Raw genomic sequence first — 16,471 nt, 5'->3', positions numbered from 1 at the left:
TTTGCTAAGTCTGACAAATCAGAAATGAACTTCTGCTCAGCAGAATGAATATTTGCTTAGTATGCTGATGGAGAAGCATTGGTCAGTGGAGGGATGCTGTCTCTACTCTGCATCTTTAAAGAGTGGCCACAGTTTTGGTACTGATCATGTATTTTGTGGGTACCTGTTGATGGAAAGAGAAAATAATGGGGGCAAAATATCCCTTCTGTCCCCTCTGGGCTTTCTTAAGAAGTCTAGCTTCTTCTGTGATGGGTTGAGGACACAAATGATGGACTGGACTCTGGGTGGTGGTGGCCATTAACACTGTGGTTCCAGACTACTCTTGCTTTGCTTTGTATCCAAACATGCTTTTATCTTTAAGATAGAGGCTCGCCAATCTGCTCTGAGTTATGATTCTCTTTAACCTTGAAGTACACTTTCAAAACCCACAAGTCAAGCCCTTTCTGGCCCTGTTCATCCCAGGTACTCTCCAGATGAATACTCCATGCTGTCTCATCTTTACATGCCTAAATCTCACCTCCAGCACTCCCGTTGCTGACATTTGAGTCCTAGGGATGGTGGGAGGCCATAAATTAATCCCAGCTCTCTTTGACCACTCAAGCCAGCTGTGTAGCATAACTGTACTACTAATTATTTGTCATATGCAGAGGACAATGAGTCATCTGCACTCATAGATTGTCAGTTTAGTGGAACTCAGCCCCACACTGGAACTCATACAGATGCCTTAAGGGTGAGCATTCATATAGGATAGTGAGGTCCACATCCCTATAGAAGCTGATGTCATTATTCTTATCTTACAAATGGAAAAAGAATCTTGGATATGTTTGGTTTTTTTCTGGGTAGTTCACTTACCGATAACACAATAGGCCCAATGTATTGATAAATTAATTCAAGCTAAACTATAAAGAATCCCAATAAGGGACTAGAGAGATGGCTCGGAGGAGGTTAAGAGCACTGACTGCTCTTCCAGAGGTCCTCAGTTCAATTCCCAGCCACCACATGGTGACTCACAACCATCTGTAATGAGATCTGGTGCCCTCTTCTGGCCTGCAGACATACGTGCAGGCAGAACACTGTATACATAACAAATAAATAAATCTTTAAAAAAAAAAAAAAAAAAAAAAAAGCTGATGGCTAGTAGATAGGCAGGATTTAAAAAAAAAAAAAAGAATCCCAGTAAATACTGTGTGTGTGTGTGTGTGTGTGTGTGTGTGTGTGTGTGTGTGTTATGTATAAACTAGAAGAGGGTTCAGAAACATATGTCAAGTTAGTAAAATATTGTTCTTTAGATTTGGAAGTGTGGATGATGTTTTTTGTGTGTCTGTATTTAGTCTTGTTCTGTTTTCTTTTGGAAAACACACATATGGCCTTTTTCCCTATAAAGTTAACTTTTAATTTTGTATGAATATAAGTTAAACTCTTCTGATAAGTCCTGACATAATGCCTGATTTGAAATGTTGGACTGCAGGTGGCAACAGAGAGGTGTGAGACTATCTCTCTGGTAATATTAACTGTGGTCACAGGTTAGCATCCGTGAGCTGATAGCAAGGGTCGGAGTTTGTGCCAAGACATGCAGCTCCCTGAGAAATCGAAAACGTTAGATTGGTCACTGTTCAGTTTCACCCCAAATCATTTTTATTGGGCTGTTTTGCCTCTTGGGGTATCAGCTACTCACCCCCAAAACTCTTCTACTGACCTTTCGCCAGTCTCTTCATTGGCGTCTCCCTCCCTTTCCCAGGCTCTGTAAGAGAGATCACCCCCAAGTGCAATGTCCTAGGTAGGAAGCTTCGGAAGCTTAGCTGCTTTCATTCTGAGGGAGTAGAACCTATGATGTGGTGGGGGATACCACAGACACCGTGCTCAGAACTGTTTGTTTATTCATTCATCATCCGACACAGATCCAAGCCAGCGGCGTTCAGGAGAAAATGATGTGGCAAATTTGCTGTTGTTTCATTTAACTAGTTCAGTGAGCAGACTACAAATGCATAATTATTTCCAAATGCTCTTTTTAAAAAATAGGACTTTTTAAATATTTAAGCAAGGCATACGGGGTTGAACGATAATGAATCAGTTGCCATAATATCATAAAAATTTCATAATCTCTGAATTCTATCGGGCACAAAGTGAGTAATAAGAAACGCTGATAATGCTGATTTCCCCTCTCAGGTTTGTTCTTACTGCTTCGAGCCAAGAAGTAAAGACAGTCACTGCCATTTAAATCATACGCCCCCTGCATTCTGCTCTAGGATAACTTACAAGAAAGTTTTTAAGCTAATGTTCTTCTCACAAATAGAGGTGTGTAGGTTTGCTCTTAGGCCTGCAAGGTACATGGGCCTCATCTTTTACATGTGATTTCTCTGTGCCCTCAGACTGGTTATGTGATCAGCACACCACTAGGTTTTTAAGCCAACTTGTGTCTGACTTTTAAGTGTTCTGTTTCCAAGCTCATTTCCATGTTTGATGTTTGCTGTAACTGCCAAAATTTGGGTCTACTTTTGTGTTATTTTTGGGACTCTTGGCTGCTCAACTTTTCACTAACTTTTTGGGTTCCTTCCTGATTGTGTTAGGTCCATCTCTCCTTTACGCCCCATGTTTCCTCTGTGCCTGGGAGGCATAGTTCTCAAAAATAGTTTAGTAGTATAGATTCAATACCACTTCAAGGTTAAGTTTTATTATTTATCAACTGAAATTTTAGGAGGGAAATCTTTTTTTATTTATTTTTTAAAAAGTTTTTTCATTTTACATACCAATCCCAGTTCTACCTCCCTCCCCTTCTCCCGCCCCCCCACCTCCACCCATCCCACCCCCTATTTGCTCCTCAGAGAGGGGTAAGGCATGGGGAGTTAACGAAGTCTGGCATACTAAGTTGAGACAGGACCAAGCCCCTCCCCCCTATGTCCAGGCTGAGCAAGATGTTCCACCCTAGGGAATGTGTTCCAAAAAGCCATTTCATGCACCCGGGATAAGTCCTGGCCAAACTGCCAGGGGCTCCCCAAACAGATCTAGCCACATAACTGTCATCCACATTCAGAGGACCTAGTTTGGTCCCATACAAGTTTCCCAGCTGACAGGCCAGAGTCATGAGCTCCCACCAGCTCGGGTCAGCTGTCTCTGTGGTTTTCCCCATCATGACCTTGACCTCACTTTCTCCTCTGATCCCTCTTCCCTCTCTTCAACTGGAGTCTAGGAGCTCAGCCCAGTGCTTGGTTGTGGATCACTGCATCTGCTTCTATCAGTTACTGGATGTGGGTTCTGTGATGACAATTAAGGTAGTCACTAATCTGATTATAGGGGAAGGTAAGTTCAGGCACCCTTTCCACCATTGCTAGGAGTCTTATCTGGTGTCATCCTTGTGAATTCCTGGGGATTTTCCTAGCACCAGGTTTCTCCCTAACCCCCTGATGGTTCCCTCCATCAAGATATTTCTTTGACTGTACTCTCTCTCTCTCCCTCCCTCCACTCAGTTCCTCCTGTTCCCATCCCCCACTCCTCCCCTTCTACCCCCCTCCCAGTTTACCCCAGAGATCTTAACTATTTTCTCTTCCTGAGGCCCTCGATGTGTGTCCCTCTTAGGGTCCTCATTGTTACCTAGCTTCTCTGGGGTTGTGGTTTGTAGCCTGGTTATCCTTTGCTTTGCATCTAATATTCATTAAGAGTGAGTACATACTGTGTTTATCTTTCTGGATCTGGGTTACCTCACTCAGGATGATTCTTTCTAGTTAGGAAGGAAATCTTTAGCTTTCTTCTTGTTCTTAAGATCATAAAATTGGGGGCTGTAGAGATGGGTCAGAGGTTAAGATCACTGGGTTTTCTTCCAAAGGTCCTGAGTTCAACAACCACATGGTGGCTCACAACCATCAATAATGAGATCTGGTGCCCTCTTCTGGCCTGCAGGATACATGCAGGCAGAACACTATAAATAATAAATAAATATTTTTTAAAAAATCATAAATTGGTGGGTGAAATTAACTTAGTATTATAAATGCACTTAGATTCTACGTGATAGGTCTTTTGCTTAGACCTTGGTAGTCCTAGCTTCTCAGCAGGAGAACTGCAAATGCAAGGCTTTCCTGGAATACAGGGTGAGCTCACAGCCAACCTATGCAACTTAGTAAGCCCCCGTTTCAGAAAAACAGAAAAGAAAGCTAAAGTGTTCTACACTGTTCTAGGAACATAACCCAATGGTCAATCACTTGCTTAGTATGCACGAGGCCCTGGGTCCAATTCCCATTTTTAAAAAAAAAGCGAACACACACATTCTTAGGCTCAATAAAAACCATAATCACTGGCACAATTAAAATAGAACTTTCGAGATATCAGGAATACTGTTTGTTCTTGGTAAATATTTGCCAAAACTTCATTTCATCTAAACCAAGTTTTGGGTCTAAAGCAGCTCACACTCCTGTTGTTCTTGCTCAGCTGCTAACCAGGATGACAGCTTGGTCATAAGTCTAAGACTAAGGGATGCACTAGGCTTCCAATGCTGGCCTGACGAGAATCACCTCACTTCCAGTTTATATGTGTTCTTCCCCTACCCCTCCCCTCAATGGAACCTCACTATTTAGCTCAGGGTGCCTGGAGCTTTTTATGTACACCAGGCTGTCCTCAAACTCAAAGAGAAATCTGCCTAGCTCTGCCTCCTGAGTGCTGGGATAAAAGGTGTGTGCCACCATACCTAGTTTATATGTTAAGTTTTGTCTGGTATTTACTTACATAGTGTTTGTATACTCTTACAGTTTTATGATTTTTTTAGGTATTCCTAGCTTAAATTACTAACATCACAAATGTCTTGGCTGTGCTTGACTTACCTGCTGATAACACACGTCATCTTTCCAACCTAAATGTCAAAAACCCCATTCCTTGATTTCTGTTTACAAGAATAACATGTGTTGGAAATGCTTCATTTTGGTTGAAGTATATAGAGAAAACAACGTATCAAAATTTGACAAATGGTGGTATCTTAATGCTCAGGTGCCAGGTGAAACAACAACTTTCTATATTCTGTAAAATGGACTGGCTTATTTTGCCTCTCAATTCACTTCTTACCCGGGCATGGCAAATTGTAGCATCAACACATTGGTCAGTTAGAAACAATGGTTCTCAGACATGATCTAGACTTCCAGTGTTAACATACCTATGAGCCACTTTTTCCCTCTCTAACAAATTTCTTGAGGCAAAAACAACCCAAAGGAGCTAAGATTTCCTTTGACTTGAAACTTCCAGTTCATGATTGCTGGACTCCATCACTTTTGGAACAGAGGCAAGGTCAAATATCACACAGTATGTGACAGAGCAAAGCTGCTCATGGATACCAGGAAGCAGACAGAGTGAGAAGCAGAGTCGGGGGATAAGATAAATCCCTCAAAGGCATGCTCTCTGGGACCCAATTCCTCCAACTAGGATCTAGCTATTAACAATCTATGAACTCATCAGTAGATTAACCCATGAAGAGGTCAGAGCCCTCATGGACCAATCACCTCCTGACAGTCCTGTCATGTGGGGATCAATCCTTCGATGTCCACCCTTATCATAGTCAACATAACAACATGTTTGTGTCAGTCAGATTGCCATGGTGTGACAGGCCATTTGTGTTCATGCTTTTAGTCTCTATCCATGGCTGCCTGGCCCTGGGCTTTGGCCCTATGATGCAGCAGAGCATCGTGGTAGGGAGTGTGTAATGGAACAAGGCTACTCCTTTCCAGTGTGGGACCCCAATATCCCCTTCAAGAGCACATCCCCACTGATTGAATTTCCTCCAACTAGGGTTCTTCTCCTAAAATACCTACCACCTCTCAAGAGCATCCCATGCTATGGATCAAATCTTCAATACACATGCTTTGGGGATCCAGTTACTATTCCTATCACAACAATGTGTCATTGTATAATATACTTATATTTGCAAGTAGCACCACCAATCTCATGAGAAAAGTCTATCAGGATACTATTGTGTTAGATACAAATTTCCCAGCTTCCAGCTTGCACCTTCGTGGTTTAAATGTATGAATGGCAGCAAATACTATCCCCTTGTGTTCCATGAAATGACAAGCTTGCTTTCTTTATTCTAAATAAAATATCTGCCAAGTATCCAAGTCTGAATTACCATGGTTTCTCTATCAGCTGTTCTTCCAGGTTAAAAAGAAATGATACTTTAGTTTTCTTAGCTTACACTTGGAGTTTCTTAATGGCATTTCCCAACCTAGGAATGATCATGGTAGATTTAAGAAACTGAGTAGAGTTCATTATGTCCTGGATGAAGTGGATAATGTAGGAAGGATGAGGCAAGGATGAAGACATAAGAAGATATGGAATTTGGAGCCTTAAAAACAGAAGAGAGGGGGATGGAGAGGTGGCTCAATGGTTAACAACACTGGCTGCTCTTCAGAGGGCCCAGGTTCAATTCCCAGCACCCACATGGCAGCTCACAACTGTCTGCAACTGGAGTTCCAAGGAATCTAACATCCTCACATAGACAATGCGCCTAAAGCAAAGATAAATTATTATTATTTTGGTAGTTTTTCCAGACAGGGTTCCTCTGTAGCCTTGGCTGTCCTGGAACTCACATAGATCCTCCTGCCTCTGCTTCCCAAATGCTGGGATTAAAGTCATGCAGCACCACACCCAGCTAAATAAATTATTTAAACAAACAAACAAAAATAGATGAGAGACTTTATTTGGAGATTGGTAATCATGGAAGGATTTTCAGCCAGGATGAGTAGTTACATCACGTTACATCTCTCTCTCTCTCTCTCTCTCTCTCTCTCTCTCTCTCTCTCTCTCTCTCTCTCTCTGCCTCTCTCTCTGCATTTGTATGTGTGTGTGAGTGTGTGTGTGTGTGTGTGTGTGTGTGTGTGTGTGTGTGTGTGTAGACACAGAGGTCAAAGGAGAACCTTGGGTTTTGGTCCTCACCTTTCACCTTATTTGAGACAGGGTCTTTGAGGGTTTTTTGTTTTGTTTTATTTTGTTTTCTAGGGTAGTCTGCCAGGTTAGCTGGCCTTCAAGCTTCTGGAGATTCTCCTATCTCTGTCTACCATTTCCCTGTAGGAATGCTTGGATTCCAGCTGCTTACTAGCATCTGGCCTTTTCATTGGTTCTGAGGATTTGAATACACTTGTGAGGCAAACACTTCTTACCCACTGAGGCATCTCCCCACAATTACACACAATTACAGTTTTGGAAAATTACTCCAGGTTCCCAGTGGAGAGAGAGTGGGCAGGGTGAATGTAGAAGCAAGGGAATAATTCAGAGGGCATTGCAGTCCATGGTGAGAGGGTGTTGTCTAGACCACAAAGACTGCCAAAGACTGGCAGAAGTGATGGGCCCAGCTTCCTGTTGGAGGGAGAAAAACCTAGACAGCAATGTGATCTCATTTCAATGCAATCTCTTCCTAGACCATACAAGCATCATGCAACGCTGTCCTCAGAGATGCCAAGCTGCAGCCAGCCACAGCCGTCATGATCGTGTGCTGCCCTATGAAAACACAAACACGGAGAAACCTGTCCCCACCAAGCCTGATGAAAAGGTGAGGTGGGAACTTCCCTGCAAGCCCTTCTCACTGTCCTTGGCATCCAGTGAGAGCTTTCTGGGAAAGCTCAGAGCAGATCATTGCGGTTGCCATTAATTAGTTCCTGATACAATGACAAATCAGTGGGTTTTAATGTTTCTAAAACACTTTGTTGTCTCATATGGCCTTACTCTTTCACTAGATTTTTAACTTGTGTGTTCTGCAGATTCTCAGAATGTTCTATTCATTAACTCCAGGGGGTGGGAGGGTGGGGCTGACATTTAGACTTGTATTTGTGAAGTCTCGTGGATAATTAACTGGAATTTGAATACTAGGATTCGTTTTCCATTGAAAGATTTACAGGTCACATTTCAACTGCAGTTGAGCCTGGGCAGCCGTTTCCTGAGCATTGATTATATGTGTCAGACAGCGTGAGGAATCCAGATCCCTGACAGAGAAGAGAGCTAGAAACAGCTAAGAAGTGGCCTTGTCTTCATTTGTTTCGTGGTCTCTCCTGAAAATCAGCTCCTTTCACACAATCACTTCTCAGCCATTCTTACACTCATGGTTTCCTCTAAGGAGAGTGAGCTTTCTTTGTGTCTTATCTGTTCCACCCCCCATCACCTGTGACATTACATATTACAGACAGCACCAAAGAAGATGGTATTGCCCTCATTCCACATCCCTGGTCTATGGGTATCCTGCTCCAGAGTTGCTCATGGTTTGTATGTGAAGCATGTGGGATCTCTGATCAATTCCTTGTAATTCCTATAATATCTCACATTTCCCTGCTTGGCCTTATAATTAATCCCTACCTAATTCTCTAATGGCTTCCCAATCTTCCAATGGGCTCTGGAATATTCTTTCATTTTCCCTTCACTTGGACCTGAATGTTTTTCACTCTGCCACTTTTATAAGCCTCAGGATTCTTGAACTCTAAGTCAATGTCCATGTAAGACCAAACTCTTCCCAGAGCCTGAGTTCCAAAGGCATGAGAGAAGCTTGGGCTAGATCAGGATGTTCCTATTTTCAACAGTTCAACAAATCTTATGACTTGTGACAGATCTCAATCTTCTCAATAATGATGTCTGTGTAATATTTGGTAAATTGGCTGCTTTCGCTTTCCATTGCTATGTTAATATTTTTTTTTCAAGCAGTATTCCAGAGGACAGACAAAGAATAAACTAGAGGTCAATGACCACATTCTACTACTGGGCATATCCCCAAGAGAACAGAAAGCAGAGCCCAACATGATTTGAACATATGTTTATAACATTATAGGTGTCCATTCACAGACAGAGATAAACATCACACACAAACACAGGCATGCGTGCACACACAAAAAGCATCTCAATAGAGAAAAAAAATCTGGCATGTTCTACATAGGTAAACTTCAAAAGCATGGCACTAGGTGAAGGAAGACAGACATAAAGGGCAAGCATTTACCTCCTACTATTCATGGTTCCTAGAGCAGCCAGGTCTATAGAGACATCTGGGAGCAATATGGCTTCCCAGGACTGGGAAGGAAAAGGCAGTAATGGAGAGCTGTTGTTTAGTGGGCACAACCTTTCAGTTTGAGAAGATGGGAAATTCTTGGAAATGGATCATGGCGATGGTTTTAACGCCATATAAATGAACTTAACGAGATGAGTTGAATACTCAAAAGTGGCCAAAATGGTGACTTTTAACACTGTGTATATTATGTTGTGCTTTTTAAAAGGCAAAGCAGGATCCTACAGCCTGCTAAAGGCTCCCAGAGTAAGCATCCCATGTCTTCTGTTGAGGGATGACTAGAAATGTCAGCACTGTTAATGCTACACTAACACTAAGCACAGTGTTCTGCAGTCACTCAGAGGACCTGAAAGAACTAAAGATGACCTTGGCTCCTCCTCATTATCACTCAGAAGCCACCAAGGGCTTCACTCAAGTACCAGTCTACATCCTACACCCCTCATAACCACATCTTGAAATAGTCTAAGATGCCCCAAGCTGCCACATCTAAGGCAGTGGTCCTCAAGCTGTGGGTCATGACCCCTTGAATCAGATATCAGATATCCTGCATATCACATAACAATTCATAACAGCCGCAAAATTACAGCTATGAAGTAGCAACAAAATAATTGTTATGGTTGGGGGTCACCCCAGCAGAAGGAACTGTATTAAAGGGTTGCAGCATTAGGAAGGTTGAGAACCACTGCTCTAAGGCATCTTTCAGCTTAAAGGAGCAAATCAGAGTAAATGAAACTCACCACGGCTGAGCCTGCCCAAGCCTGGAGACTTACCAGGAGTCCCAGAGCTACCACTACAGTGACCAAATTGAGAGGAAAGCTCACATGCTACCAGGGAGGTGAGGTCTCAGACACTTTCTTACAGGGAACCTGCCTGAGCTTTGCCTAGGGCAGAGCCATGACCCTCCCAGCACTGATTATCCCCTCAAGCAGAGGAACTTGGGACAAAGGGGGCTTCACACAAGATCAGAATTTTTCTTTCAATTTGTGTCTGTGTTTACAAAACTAGAGAATTACTTAAGATATTATTTACATGCAATAAATATCAGAAATTTCAAGTATTATATACAGTCCAGTGGCTTTTGACAAATGAAAATACCAGGCTGGCCACTGTCCTTTTCCACTCTTCCCCAATTCCCTTCCTGCTTCTATGAAATCCGTCCTCCTCCGACTCCAGACGGCAACTCTCTAATTTCTGTGTCCTTCCTAGAAACCCTCTAAACAGAGAGTGGCTTTTTTGTTCTTGGCTTTGTTTCCCTGAGCACAATGCTTTTGAGACTCGCTCCCGTGGTCGCCTGTATCACGTTTCCCTTTCAGTCTGTATTGCACTCTTGATGGAGGAGAATGACTGAGTTGAATGGCAGAGACTATAAGAAAGACTTTAAAACTATAAGCCCAGGGTAGCTGGTGTGTGTGTGTGAGTTGGAATAGTAAACATGTCTAACTGGCCAGCCCCACAACCTGAGGGCGTGAAAGGAAGTTCAGGTGCAGTCAGGTAGGAGCTGTACATGCTGGCCAGATGGCATTCACCTGTGCCCATCATGGATGGATATGTTGGTGCTGGGAAGACCAGAGACTGCACCGGGAGAGCACAGACTTGATGTCATGTCCCTGATTCTTGCCAACCATGTGGCAGATTTTGACTCCCCGGTCTCTGCTACCTATCTCTAACTAGAATGAGCACTGTCCATCATGCATGGTCCAGAGAAATAGCGTAGGGGAGGTTTGAGATACTGAATAAGGAAGGGTCTTGGAGAAAGATGACTCAGCATTGTGACCCCGAGAACTCAATGAAGAGACTGAAGGACCATGCTGCCATGGGCACACATGCAATGCCAGAGCATAGATAAAAACACCTGCATCCTTCTGCCATGTCAGACTTCACTGAGTAACATTGATGGAGGCAGGGGTGGGGCTTATGCTTCCTGAGACTCAAATGATGGACTTTGCCTAACCGATGGGCAGTTTCTGGCCACTCCCAAGGACTACTCTTTTGATTCCTATCAACCCAAGAATCCCCAGCTGCACTTGCTTGTGCCATGTCCATCTTCTCCCAGCATCAGTAGGTATTTCCAGGTTCCAGATCAAAGTGCTCTATGCTGAATACCTATCAATTAGTCTGTGACTGTACAATGGTGGAACAAAAGTAAAATTTGAGTTAATTAGTCCATAATTAACACCTCTCTTTGATGCTAAAATATTCCTCATTGGACTTGTACCATAGGATGTCCAGCAGAATAAATGGTACGTTGGAGAATCCAGTCGCCAGGCAGTGGAAGAAGTGCTAAGGAGAGAGAACAAGGTAATGTCTCTACATTGTTCCTGGGGCCATTGTGTGTATTTCTACATGAAGTAGGAAAGGGACTTGGGATGAAGAGGTTCTATGGAAGAGGAAAGGGGTGAGAAAGAATAATGGGGTATAATTGCTAGTTACTTCAGGGAAAGCTTTGATGGAAGAATACTACATATACAGATGAAATTGTGGAGTCATTTTCTTAAAATACAGAGATATTTAAAATGGCCTCAGACCTAAGACTTGGTTGTGTCACTTATCAGAGATGTGACTTTCCCAAGTTCCTAAACAAGGTTAGTTGTTGATTCCTTATTCATAAAATGAAAATCAGCTTTTAAAGGTATCAATGCTAAGGGAGCCACTGGAAAACCACGTAGGGTATGTGGGGTGCAGTGGTCACAGTGAGCAGTGCCTCCTTCTGCTCTCTTCAGATTTCATCCCCTTACTAAATGTGTGCCTATGGAACAATTGGGTCTTTATAGCTCACTCCTTCAAGAGAGGAGCAGGGATCATGAATTCTTTGATCCAGCATATGACAAGTCATGCTGCAGCAACAGATACCCCCAAGATCTCCGTCATTTATCACATGATACTATTTCTTCACTGCGCATCAGATTCAAGATAGACTTGTTAGGTCTATGTGAGGTCCTGTACCCACAGAATACCAACTTCCACCTTCCCACTCTGGCTCCCCATACATCTCCCCAGGAGTACATACTTTACCTTTTCCTTGACCAAATTCCAAGACCAAAGCAAATTTCAAAGGGAATAGGGGTTTCGGCCTACCATGTGACCAAAAGGACAGAAGAACTCGAACGACTGCCACAGCCTTCATCACAAAGCGAGTGACTACTTTATTAGGTACAGAACTACGCTGGGTTACTTAGAGATAACAGAAAGCTTCTGTGGTTTAAGGACACCAGATCCTCAGCCTGACCACTGCTGAATGTAAAAACACAATATGAATGCATCAGTTAAGTAGTGAATAAATTATAGGTCTCCAACACATTTAAGAAAACTCAGAATTGATGTAAAAAATTTAATTATTCATCAGTTGCTATGATAAATGGAATCATGGCCATTCTCCACCCCACTCACAATGATGTCCATGGCCTAAATCCTACAACCTGTGAATGAACCATTTTATATAGAAAGGGGACTTAGCAGATTCATTAAGTTTGGGGTTAAGATGGGAAGGTTATCCTGAGTCGGGTAGCCCCTTATGATTCCCAAAATAAGAGGGAAGCAGGAATGTCATGGAAAATAATGTGATTATGGAAGTAGAGGTCAGGATGGTGGGGGCACCATGAGCAAGGACTTCTGGTGACCTCTAGGGACAATCAGAGTCACAGACACAGACTCCATCCCCTCCCCCCCATACTAGCTCTAGCTCTGTGAGAACCACATTGGACTTCTGAGCTCCAAAATGATAAAAGAATGACTTTACTTTTAAGTCACTAATCTCATGTTACTTTGTTAACACTAGCACTAGAGACAAAGAAGACAAAGAAGAAGCCAGCAAACCACCATGACCTACCAGTAATAAGTGGAACTATCCCGTTCCATAGGTGGGGAGGTCAAAGCCAAGGTCTTAGTTACAGCAAAGAGATTAGTACCCATTTCACCATGTCTCAGCTGCTTCCAGCTACCATGGCAGTTCTCTGCAGTAGGATGGAGACTGAAGGTGATTGGTTGGTCCCCTGCCCTAGGATCGCTATCCCCTTCCTCTGTCATGGCCTCAGACATGCTGGCCTCTGATATCATAGGATGGGGTACAGTGATGGTAGACCTCAGGCAAGGCTTCCCTTTTTGGGTAATCATTACCCAGTGCGCTACTACATTCACATAGTTGGGCTTTCACCAGAAAACAATCTTAGAGGACTCAGATGCAGAAGCTCACATGTGAACTGTGCTGGGCGAGCAACACGCAGGCCACCCGGCATCCCTGTGGCAGGGCTTGGTGCTCCTCACATGTTCCCCCACTCCCTTCCTGTGTGTGCCTGTGCTGCCTCCTCCTAAGACACAGAGTAACAGTGTGAAAGCTGAACAACTGTGTTTTCCTTTTCTGTTTGCAGCAGCCTTGTCAGGATGTGTTTCCCATTTATGAGAGATAATTTAATTTAAACGAGAGATTTCCCAGATTTATTTTGACAAGTGCATTGCAGAGTTTAAGAAGATAAGCCCCAGTTTGGCCCTAATTCTTGGCCTCCATCTGCCATCCTTCTCTCTGGCAGTGTTCTGTGCTGGAGATGTAAGCCTTTGCTTCTGAATGAATGCTTTAGGCAGAGAAAGCTGCAGCTGATTCCTCATCACCCTTGATGAAGCAGGAGTAGGCATGCTTAAAGAGTTAGACTTCAAGTTGGACTTTCAGGTTTATCATTTGCTAGCTGTCCAACCACTGGTCACATGTGACCAAAAACAGCTATGAATGCAAGCCAACAGACAATTATTAATTTACTAAAAATGTTATGAGACAATTTTTGTGATTTTTTGTAACTTTTCTTTTCTTTTTTTTTTTTGGTTTTTTTTGAGACTTTTTAAAAGGATTTATTTGTATTATTTTTATTCAAATGTGTGTGTGTGTGTGTGTGTGTGTGTGTGTGTGTGCGCGCGTGCGCGCGGGGACATATATGTGTGGGTACTCACAGAGGCTAGAAGAGCATGTTGGATCCCTCAGAGATAGGCATAATTTTGTGAGCTGCCTGATATGGGTGCTGGGAAATGAACTAGATTCTTGTGATAAAGCAGTAAGATCTCTTAATGGCTGAGCCATCTTTTCAGCCATTTTTTCCTTTGAAATTTTGACTGCTCATTTCTCAAGCAAGAACTTTATAGATGACAACCTCACATCCAGTCTCAATGGTGGACACACCTAAGCCTGGGAGATTTGCTTAGGCTCAGAAGCCAAATCTCTGTATCTATAAATGGGGGTAAAAGTCTTTCCTCAAGATTTATGTAAAGATCAGATGAAATAATGCATGCAAGATGCTGGTCACCTCAAGGTGGCTCTCAGTAGACTTTGACTGCCCATATTATTATAATATATGCACAAAATAATAATGCTATTCTTGAATTTACTGTTTGTTAAAGAATCATATTGCATGACATTGTATTTTATATATTGATATCTTATTATAGATTATATTATAGATTAGTTATCAGTATCACATGCAATCTATATAGATAACTATATAATGATTAGAATTATAATTCATCATACATACTGTCTACACCTATGCTATTTTTATGACATTTATCATCATCTACACACATTTATAGTTGCAAGCTTTCAGTAACCTCCAGCATGTGGATGATGCAGCATAATCCTGAATCCAAGCCCCTCAGTGGGTTCAGGGGAAGCCCCCCTTTCAACTTCACACCTTCATCTTGAGTGACTCCCTCCAGTGTGGCTGATTACTTCTGTCCCATGCCCTAGTCTCAGCCCTTGGTCTCTCTGGTCCTGTTGATCTTTTGCATACCTTTGCTGCCCACCCCGTGGCCTCAGACACTGAAGATTCTTGCACCTTTCCTATCTCCTCTCCCTTGCCCTGCCCTTGCCTTGACCTCACTACAGGCTCTATTTCCTGCTCCCTCTCTCTACTCATTTTCACATCAGTCTCTGCAAAGCCCCATCCCTCTTTCGGGAACCCTGTTCCTGCATTGAAATTTCTCCTACACAGGCATCTAATCTCTTGGGCTAAGATCTTTGCATGATCCATGATGGATTCCATTCTTCTCTCTAGAATAAGATTCAACCTCCAGGATGAACAGGGGACATGTGAACAGTGACAGGTGTAGAGGAGCACACCAGAGAGAGAGAAGGAGGACCTCCCTGTGCAGAAAGGGGCCAGTATGCAACAGATAAGAAACCCAGAGCATGTGTCCATTCAGAGAGTGGTAGCCTGGCTAGAGCCAGGAGCTGGAGACAGGAAATCAAACAAAGGACCAGTTGGTGAATCTACTATGAAAGTCTCATTAAGGTTGTAAGAAGTATCAGAGAGTAGAGGAAGATTTGAAAGATGGAAGCACCATCATGCATCTGGTACACTCTCAGAAGGCAGTAAAAAAAAAATCTTATCCATGCAGACACTGTGTCAGCCATTGCTGTCCAAGACACCTGAGAAAACTTTAAGAAGGAAGAATTTCTTTGGGCTCCAGGTTTGCTTTTAGGTCTGTGGCAAAGCAGAAGCGCTATAGATGAAGGGCTGCCCACCTCACAGTAGCCAGGAAGCAGAGAGAAAAGAAGACCAAGATATATATATATATATATATATATATATATATATATATATATATATATATATATATATATATATATATATATATATTTGGTTTTTCGAGACAGGGTTTCTCTGTGTAGCTTTGCCTTTCCTGGAACTCGCTTTGGAGACCAGGCTGGCCTTGAACTCACAGAGATCCACCTGCCTCTGCCTCCCGAGTGCTGGGATTAAAGGCGTGCACCACCACCTCCCGGCAAGATTTATTTTTCAACACCGACACACACATACACAATGGCCTACTTCCTATGACTAGGCGCCACCTCCAAATAGCCCATTCAGCTTTGAACTCACCAGTGGGTAAACCTCATGATGTTAGCACTTTCATAAACCATCTGCCTCCCTATAACACCACCAATTAACACATGAGCCTCTTGAGGGGACACTTCATATCCAAACCCCAACAGGAACTCAGGAAAAGCTCACTGAGTTAAATGGAATGTGAAGTTGGACCACCAAAAACTAAATCCATTTAGGAATCTCACAAAACCATCATTGTTGACATTACCTTAAGGCCAGGGTTCCAGAACACCTGAGAAGATAACCATAACTCCTTTTGCTTCAGGATGGTACCTTTTTGGTCCGAGATTGTTCCACAAAATCCAAGGCAGAACCCTATGTTTTGATGGTGTTTCATGGAAACAAAGTCTACAATGTGAAGATTCGTTTCCTAGAGAGCAATCAGCAGTATGCTCTGGGTACAGGACTCAGAGGAAATGAGGTAGGTGCCATCCAACCACTTCCCTTACCTTGGCTATAAGTAAAAAAGAAATAGAGAGTTTGGGAGACGTTAGATGCATGTCTGCGTACTCCAGCGAACACAGGACAAGACTAAAAAGACACTGCAATGATACCCGTCCAGCCCCATTCATGAACATCCTGGCACATGCTG

General features: G+C 42.9%; 1 protein-coding gene across 2 annotated transcripts in view; it reads left to right on the top strand.

Moving 5' to 3' along the window:
- The window catches only part of Clnk (cytokine dependent hematopoietic cell linker), a 168,372-nt gene that overhangs the window by 142,199 nt on the left and 9,702 nt on the right, over positions 1-16,471 (top strand). For both annotated transcript variants that reach the window (XM_037209001.1, XM_028891569.2), the window contains 3 exons: positions 7,389-7,519; positions 11,234-11,311; positions 16,145-16,300. In XM_037209001.1, coding sequence (XP_037064896.1) covers positions 7,389-7,519; positions 11,234-11,311; positions 16,145-16,300 — 365 coding nt within the window. The remainder of the gene's footprint in view (positions 1-7,388; positions 7,520-11,233; positions 11,312-16,144; positions 16,301-16,471) is intronic.

This window comes from Peromyscus leucopus, chromosome 10, assembly GCF_004664715.2.
Source record: "Peromyscus leucopus breed LL Stock chromosome 10, UCI_PerLeu_2.1, whole genome shotgun sequence".
In the NCBI taxonomy this organism is placed as follows: domain Eukaryota; kingdom Metazoa; phylum Chordata; class Mammalia; order Rodentia; family Cricetidae; genus Peromyscus; species Peromyscus leucopus.
The sequence above is the reverse complement of the archived record's forward strand: the minus strand, read 5'-3'. Positions and strand labels throughout refer to the sequence as shown.